Source organism: Cottoperca gobio, chromosome 14, assembly GCF_900634415.1.
Source record: "Cottoperca gobio chromosome 14, fCotGob3.1, whole genome shotgun sequence".
In the NCBI taxonomy this organism is placed as follows: Eukaryota; Metazoa; Chordata; class Actinopteri; order Perciformes; family Bovichtidae; genus Cottoperca; species Cottoperca gobio.
Genome location: NC_041368.1, coordinates 8,287,027 through 8,296,486, shown reverse-complemented (window position 1 = coordinate 8,296,486; position 9,460 = coordinate 8,287,027). Strand labels below are relative to the sequence as shown.

Here is a 9,460-nt window from a genome sequence, read left to right as displayed (position 1 = left end):
TCACTCCAAACAGGATGAAGTGAGGAAGCTGGCAGAAGGGAAATAAGCAGGATGATTGTCAAACTGTTCGATCTCACAACTCTGAGTGGGATAAAAGTGATATATTTCATGCGTTGCAAGTCGAACGTATTGCTGTGATTATGTACAGCCTGTTTCACAATAGGCTTGTACTGGAGTAGTAGCTCTTTGTGCCTGCTGCTGGGGTCCAGAGCTGCAGTGACAGGGCTGGATTTGGATGAAAGAGCAGCAGACGGGTGTCCACTGTGAGTGTTGGAAAGAAGAATTATCACAAGCATTCAAAGCAACCACAAAACTGCTCATATGCTTCTGCACAGCAAACATAGCATTACAGTACAACATGGTGGTGATGTTAAAAAAATGATATTATTGATATCCTGTTAATAATATGGCCATTATCAGTGGTTAGATATGGGAAGGGGCCTGCTACACCTACGAGTAGGTTCAGAGCGACGTTATCATCCATTCACATGGTTGCTCACCGATACAAATACAAGAAGGAGGAGATTTCTAGCAAAAGAGTTTGTGTCCCGTGTGAAACCGAAAGTCAAGGTTGAGTTATTTTGACTGATGTAGCCTATGTAGGCAAAGGTGCGTTACATACGTAATTTCAATGGCGACGGATAAATGATGTAGGCATACTTATTTTAACCATGATCTTTTCCCTGAAGCTAACCACGTAGTTTTGGTGCCGAAACCTAACGTACCTAAAACTGCAACGCTTTCATAACTTTGAATATACACTTGTTCACCTGCAGGTGTTCTGAAGCATTAGAGCGGTGATAATATCGTGTAAATAATCCAGCGCCTCTTACTAGCCACGGCTTTTTACAGTTATGGTTACAGACTCTCTCTCCACCTTCTTACACTCGTATTAGGACTGTAATTCATCAGTCACAAAGGAGACACAATGCACAATAAACAGCTAAGCAAGATGAATTCAACTGATAGCATTATTATGATTTATTTATTTTCCATAGACATCGCGATAATATTAGCGTGAATTACTTTGGCTACAATCACAGTAAATTGTAAAGTTTCAAAAACTGCAACAGCAACTGTTAGTCACAGACTTCACTAAGACATTTCAATGTGTCTACCAAACACTTTGGCTACACACAGGAGGTTGTCAGGACCATTTGTTACCTTCATTACAACATGACAGCTACAGCCTGCAGTAGAGGATCAAACACAGATCCTTTCCCTGTTCATATTTTATTTTTCATTAAAGCCAGCTGCGTCTTTTACTCGCTGATTCTTTATCCTCTCATTTTTGTTTTGCTCCTCCACCCATGAGGTCCCAGCTGAGCCCCATCAAACTGTTAGTGTTGGACAACATAAGTTCAACACTTTTGTGTATCTTGTGCTCCGGATGACGTCACTTTGGTTGCTCTGCAGTCACGTATCACACCAACAGCGTATATGATCCAACCTCAGATGGGCCCCATCAAACTGTTAGTGTTGGACAACATAAGTTCAACACTTTTGTTTATCTTGTGCTCCGGATGACGTCACTTTGGTTGCTCTGCAGCCACGTATCACACCGACAGCGTCTATGATTCAACCTCATATTTGGGATGTGCAGGATGTGGTGCGGGGGTTTTGCCGTTAAGATGCTGCTTTATGACGTTTGAAAAGAGCTGCCTTTTTAAGTTTATAGAGCACGATAATACAGACTCCTGTGGTTTTGTGACAGAGCTCTCAGACTGACGTTGGATTAAGCCTAATGGGTTTGTCTGCCTTTTTCTGACTATTAAAGGTTTATAATGATAATCTGTCACAAAAAAACACTGTACCTGCCACAGAAGATATGTTTGTACTGAAATTATAGGAGAATTAATTGGATTGTGAGAAGTGTGTTTCCTTCTGTTGAGAAATATCAACGCTAATTAAAACATGGCATCTTGGCTTCAAAGGAGTATTACCTTCTGCAGTTAATATTCATCAACATTGAAATTAATAGAAAATGACAAGTGACAAGGATTTTGGTTTTGCAAAGAGAGGTTTCACCAACCATTAGAATGACAGCGATTTTAAAATACACCCTTCTGGTATCACTTATTAAGCTGCATCTGCAAGGGCAGAGCTTAACCCACGGAGGCTTATAATGTCACCTGGGCCAAATGCACACTTTGCTTTTGTAGCAATGATGACACATTATCTCAAATTTGGATGATGGCATATAGGAATATGCCAGCGTTAGAATTTTTAAATGATTTGACTGATGCACCCATGTGCTTATACTGAATAATACACAAAATACACCTTTACAAAGGAGTACACTGTACAGAGCAGATAGAAGCTGCTGGAAAAGAAGAGATAATGCAGACATACAGACTTTGGAGGACATTGGTATTTGTTCTGTCTTTGTGTAGTGACCGATTCAGAAATAGAAATGCCTATCTGGTGATTCTGTTGTGAGTCAAGAAAGGCGTTTCTTCATTGTTCCACAAGGCACATGGAATAAAGAATGTTAACATGTATTTCTTTGCCAGTTGTTCCTGGCGTTCATCCTACTGGCAAATACTTGTTTTTATCTGTTTAGCTGATTGCATGCGTTGTGCCATTATGACTATTACAAATAGCTGCGAGTCCCAACCTAGAAGGATGCAGAAAAATTCAGTTAACTTTAAACACATTTCTATGAAATATGGAAATAATACAGGGACAAACACTAATTCAGCCAAGGGTGGCTTTAACTCATGGAGAGAGGATGGGCCATTGATGCAGGGTCATTGATGGTTCTGCAGGCTAGCGGAGCAATACAAGTTAGATATAATGACTTAAACATACAGCAGTGCAGTTTAAAATGAACAAAAGTTGGCACAAAGGTAACGTTTTCTGTTAATCCAATGGAGAATGGGTGCAATCTGACCACATTAAGAAACATTATACAACAATACTGTGTTGCGAGACACACTTGTGAAGCAAGCCAACTACAGAATTTCACAAGAAATGAGAGAAAGGCCAAAAACTCAAGATTTCCCCCGTTTTAGTGGCGTGTCAGCGGCATGCTAGTGAAAGACAAACTTAAAAAGAAGACTAGATATGTTCTAGAAATTTGAGCTGATTGAATTGTTTCCAATGTACAGGCTCCATGAAAGAGAGGTTTCAATAATAACAGTAAGATCAGTAATCTATAAGTATCAACTCACATGGGGCATTTGTAACAGGTAGAGTCAATACTAACTATATAAAGAATACTGTAAGGCACACACTGTTACTCAGTACGAGCAAACTAAAGATGTACGACCTCACCAATACCAGCCCTATAAACAGATGACAACAAGTGAACTCATATAAAGTTACAATCATTTACTTCCACTCCAACTTATAACACTGCTTATGAGCGTCATACGAGCCACATGTATCCCTACTGAGTGTATATTACGTGTAAGTGTAATACTTGCGTCAGAAACAAATGTGCTTGGCTGTTGTAAATGAGTTTTGCAGGCAGGTTTTCTCATGTGCACAACCTCTTGATTACCCTCCAAGTTGAGGACAAGTTTTACGGCATGTTTTTAAGTTGTGTACACATAACCACATAGTTTCACTGATCATATATATCCTTCTCTGTTGCAAAGACATGTATACTGTCTGTTGAAGGGATGCCTCCAGCGTATTCGTTATTATTCGTAGGGTGGCTTTAACTCATGGAGAGAGGATGGGCCATTGATGCAGGGTCATTGATGGTTCTGACTCATCCTGTCCACATGTCAAAATGCCCTTGAGCAAAATACTCAATCCAATGTATGTATGCTAAGAATATACAGCCATGTGATTCTGTGTGGCTGAACCGAAGCACAATGCCAAACACAATGTCATTACTGACGTGCTGATGTTTAGCAGGTATAATGTTTGTCATGTTCACAATCTTATGTTAGTGTGTTAGCATGCGAATATTTGCTAATTAGCTCTACATTGGCTGATGGGTTTCTAAATACACAAACCAAAATATTGAACAAACTGAAATTTTGACCTGATGATGGCGCTATAGAGAAAAAGCAAAGAGATCACCAACGTCAATACAATTCATCCTGAGGGGGACATGAATGTCTGTACAATATGCCTTGGCAATTCATCGAATAGTTGTTGAGACTTTTCATGTAAAACCACGTGGTGGCGCTAGACGAAAAGTTAGGGGATCACGTAAGTCAGCAGCATTTAACTAGGATTGATCTGGGAGTTATGAATGTCTGTACACACCTTGAGATATTTAACTGGATAAGTGAAAACTTTGATCTGTTGGTGGAAGTAAAAGAAACGTCGGGGGATCACCAAAATCAAATCAGTAAAACTAGGATGACAGTCAGGTGTCTGATACTACATCCTCTGCCAAAAAAAGCATTGTGTGTACACACAGCTGACAAATAGGTGTGTTTTCTCTCATTGATCACTCTGATCCCAAAGCTCTTTTGTCAGACAAGAGGTTCTACAAATCAAAGACTTAGTGCAAAGCAGAAAAATGTAACCTCCAAGGACATTTCTCAGTCTCGTTGGTTTCACAATTATTTCCCGTTGAAGCTGCCACTGCAGCATGCCAGTACTGGGAGTGAGAACCTGATTAAAGCTTATGAAGAAGAATTTCATGCACTGCATACAGTAAATGTGATCGCTTTGGTGAGTTAAATGTCCCTGAGCATAGCCCTTATGCTCGCTGTTTTAAGTTCCTATGCACATATAAAACACATTCATGTATTAACAATGGGGCAGAAAGGAAAATAAAAGACAGTTGTGGCAGAAGTAAGCAGGCAGGCATTGTTACAGAGTCAGGATAAATACCTTAGACTTAACTAATTACAATGTGTGGCCATATGATGTTTGCAATGCAGTTAACACATACATAGGACAACCAAAGCAGCACAGATTATTTTATGAATAAAACAAAAGTCAAGGACAAATCCTAACTGCTGTTTCTATTATTTGATCTTCTATTGATGTACCTTACTTTCAAGAGACCTTCACAGTAAATACTTAGAAGTATTGATGTTGAGCAAAGCAGCCATATAAGATCTCATTTTCTTGTGCCATATAGATCTCATCAAAGTCTTGCTGCCTGTACATTTTCAGATTCCTTTTTGCATACTTTTGGGAGATACAGCGTTGCACCAGCCTGTGGCAATGTCAATAGGATGGATGAATTTAATGTGATTCACCCAATTATTCTGCTTTACAGACATTAGAAAAATGTTGACAATACAAGTTGAACCTAGATAACAAGAAACACTTGCCTCGCCTTGCAAAAATCAAACATTGGTCTGGCCTTGTTAGCGAGATTGAATTGCAAATATCTTATTTACATTTTGTCATTTAGAATCTGCATTTTCTCTTATTTATTCCGCTGTCTCTCCCAGATCGTATTCAAATAGTGCTTCTATGCAGTTCCCCTTGAGGAAAACACCCATTAATTAAATAAGAAAATAGGCCGCGACAATACTTGTAATGAATCGGTAATGTTATGGTTCTCATTAAATATTGCTGTGTTCAGATGGTTAGTTGAGGAAAACATGCACATTTTAGAGGTATGTCATAAAATGTCATTTATTTTACAATTTCATTAAAAGAATTATCAGTGAGGTGGCGCAAATGCATGATATCTTTTTTCTAATGCCAGAAGAGCTAATTATGCAAAATCTATATTATTTCATGACACTGCAAGAAAACAGCCTTATCTGCCAAAGGCAACATGGCAGGAGGGTTGCATCATGAGTCAGGTGATGTACTAAATTGGTCTATCTGCGTTTTGCAGATTTAAGCTTATTTTACCTCAACTGGAGACCTCCCAGTGCCAGAAGTTGTCAGCCCGGCAGAGGTTTCTTTAAGTCATTACAAGTTATACCAAACACATTTCAGTAGAGATGTACTTGATTTTGATCAGCATAAAGAATGAGTACACCATCTGATTGCTTTCCCTACTAACTGGGCTAACATCGGGATATTGAACCCAACTGAGTGGCTGGGCTAATTGTACCACCACCTACCTGCAGGTTTCATCTAGAGAGGGCACGTTACAGCATGCCACTACTTGTAGACAGGACGGACCCAATTGTTGTTTAGGAGTCAAGACACTCAGAAATAATCTAAGTAAACACCGGAAGTTGTGCAAATATGTCATCAAAATAAAAGCTTAGAGCTAACCTGTACCATGCTTAATGTGGAAAGAAACAAGAGATCTCCATTTGGGTTTGACGCCACCTGAATTTGAGACAGTGAGAAGAACAAAGAGTGCTGGCTAAATAAAGTGAAATTATACCAGAGTATCAGTCTACCTAAATGTAGACACCTTGCTGATGTTATTAGAAAGCAAGTTACAAGATAGGTGACTTTGCTACAGTGCTATAGTCTACATAAGTGCAAGGATGAAGAATTTCTGAAGTAGATGTGCCTCGGTGGTGTTTATGTAGCGAGTCACCTTGAGTATATATAACCAATCGGTTTATCTGAATGGATATATAATGCATACTCAACTCTACCAATCTACACAAACAAGTACAAGGGCTGAAAAATATAGTATATAGTTGTATGAGTGATGTATTTAGAGCATGGATGGTTCCTTTTTGATTTCAATTGCTCTTTGGTGTATAAAGACTGTTTGCTGTTCCAGTTGTATTCCTTAATGACACTATATATCTGTTTTTTCTTTTAATTCTGTTTGCTGCTGTGACAGGTTGATTTCAATATGTTGGATCAATAAAGGCTATTATTATTGTTATTATTGTTGTTATTATTATTATATCAATTGTATGGGCGGCAGTAGCTCAGTCTGTGGAGACTTGACTGAGAACCATAGGGTCGCTGGTCCAAGTCCCCATACTGACCAAGTATGGAGTGTGGACTTGTAGCTGGAGAGGTTCCAGTTTGCCTCCTGAGCTATGCCGAGGTTCCCTTTAGCAAGGCACTAAATCCTCAAGTACCAATAATAAGGTTTATTGCCAAGTAGTTTTTTAACTTACAAGGAATTTGTCTTGGTGTTTTGGTGCATACAATAAACACATTAAGAGAAAATACAGGTAAAGTACTGAAAAAGTCAACAATTACATATAGCCTAGACTACAAAATTACAATAAAATTAAAAATATACAACAAGAAATACTAGTATTTTACCTTTCAGGCTTGTAGACATAGTCTGAGTATGTATAGCCTACACAAAAACAAAATCAAAACGTTTCTTTAATCCTTCATTTCCAGCTGTTTTTTATTTTGGTTTTATTTTGAAGGAGCCCTCCGGAAATTCTGTATTTTATCGCGTGCTCGTGAATCTGCTGCTATGGAAACGGTGGTGGGCGGAGCTTGCTAGTGCCATTGGACTCCGGGTTTGATGCGGCGATGAAGTCCTCCATGACCAGCGGACAGTAGTCAGCCCTACGGTCTACTGTAGCGCACAACTTTTAGTATAGGCTGTTCGTCCAGTCTCGCTGACTTATCCGGAGAACAAACTAGACATTTCACCCCAGTATCAGTCTAATTTTTGCCTGTTAATCCAGGCCAGGCTAGACGTGTCGCGCAGTATCCCCACCACCTTTAGTGGATTTTCCCCCCGCAGCCTAAATAGTATGGTGCTTTAATTAAGGAGAAAAAAGGAAAACACATGTTTGCCGATCATGACGAGAAGATGTGGAAGTAGGTATGAACCGACTGATAATGAGGATTATCTCGGCAACTAACACACATGCAGTGAGGTGCCCTGGTTGCGGATTCAGCGTGGTCGGTCATCGAGCTCAGGGGGAGATTTTGGGAGAAGTCGTGTGGAGCACAAATAGCTTTTTAAAGCCGAGGATACAACAAGTTTGGACCATGCACCCCCTGTGCTGACAGTGGACTGAGGAGGGAGAAGAGTTGAAACACTGACGCTTGTTTCTGACTGTTGTTTTCTGCCCAGACTTTCACCACAACACAAAGTTGGACAATTATCAGAAGTTTCCAGGCTGACCGCTTGTTATTCGAGTAGCTGTGTCCGAAAACGTGCTTTATATTCATATTAGACTGAAACCGCACGAAGCTAAAGTGTATTTTTTTACTGCGGTGTTTTGACCACCGTGTGTGAGGCGCTCTGAACTGAAGTCCACTTTAAATGCGGACTGGTTTGCGGTCGGTGAGTGCACAGCCGAGCTGCCAGTGCCACTTGATTTTTAATTCAAGGACAAAACAGAAGTCTGTTAATTTGTTACTATTTAGTAACACCACCATGGAGCTGACATACACGAGCATTGTCCTGCTGGGGTGCATCTTCCTGGACTGGGCTCTTCTGGTTTCTGCAGAGGAAGGTGAGTCTCGAGTTTTCCTTCAAATGCTGCCTGGACTTGTTCTCTGTGGTTACATGGCTGAGTGAAATTACCAATTGGTATTACATCTTGTACCTTCCCAAAAGGGAGTGCAGTAAAACCACAAGACATTTTAAAGAACATGCCATGCAAAGATACGCAAGAATGTTCCCTAAATCTCAGGGGAATAATCATAGAAATGTCATGGCAGGATGTGGCTGCAACCTCACTGATTTAAAAAGTACTTTATGTTGAGGGCATAGACTTAATCCCTAATAGTACTGTCACCATGAAAGTGTTCATTTAATTATGCTTTTTATTACCTTTCTTCTTCTTCTTTCAGTGGGCTATTCATTACATTTTTAAATAGTTACTTCCACCATGTTGCCAAATAAGTAACACATATTGGTTTCCTCTCCTGCTATCTTAATTAAGGAAGTGCATTTCTAAGACATAATCACTGTTTGTTTTCAAGTTAGAGTCATCCAAAGGTTAACCAGCTCACCCTAAAATCAATAATAACACATTCAGTGCATTGAAGATAATGGGGCCAATGGTATTTTCTGTGGGTTCACGTATAGATCTGTGTGACACATTTATCTCTTAGGAGAAAATATCAAACACTTCGTATCAAATATATATTCTAGATCATGATTTAATGTGTATTAGTTTCTGGCAACAAACTTGACAGGCAATTTGTCCAGGAACAGCTTTGTGAACCCTGGAGGTAAAAACAAGATAGTCTGAAATGAGCTGTCATAATGTTAAAGGAAATTATGCTTTCAAATGGTGTGGTTTTACAGGCAAGTATAGCTCAGCATCATCAGCATAACAACAGGGCCGGTGTCTGGATAATTGGCTTAATGCAGGGGTGGAAGACTGAGCCTTAGTGAGCCACATTGACAAATTAGAATCAACTAGAAGGCCTGGGTGTTTATTTATGTTCAATCTCCTGCCATGTCTCTGTCTTTTTGTGACATTAATGGAGAAGTTTCAGATCTGTGGAGAGAAGTGAAAACTGGTTTGACTTAGTTTCAACTTTCTGTAAAACCTTTGATAGAAAATGTTTTTTGGAAATAATAGGCCTTTTGTTTTACTGGGGATCAAAGGATCACAATTGGGTTTCTTTAAGAGCTGTTGAACCGCAGGTTTCTTTTAAAGTGCCTTACTGCTGTGTAGGC

General features: G+C 39.6%; 1 protein-coding gene across 2 annotated transcripts in view; it reads left to right on the top strand.

Moving 5' to 3' along the window:
• Nucleotides 1-7,305: 7,305 nt before the first annotated feature.
• The window catches only part of ephb4a (eph receptor B4a), a 38,240-nt gene continuing 36,085 nt past the window's right edge, over nucleotides 7,306-9,460 (top strand). For both annotated transcript variants that reach the window (XM_029447693.1, XM_029447691.1), the window contains exon 1: nucleotides 7,306-8,282. In XM_029447693.1, coding sequence (XP_029303553.1) covers nucleotides 8,090-8,282 — 193 coding nt within the window. In that variant the 5' untranslated portion in view covers nucleotides 7,306-8,089. The remainder of the gene's footprint in view (nucleotides 8,283-9,460) is intronic.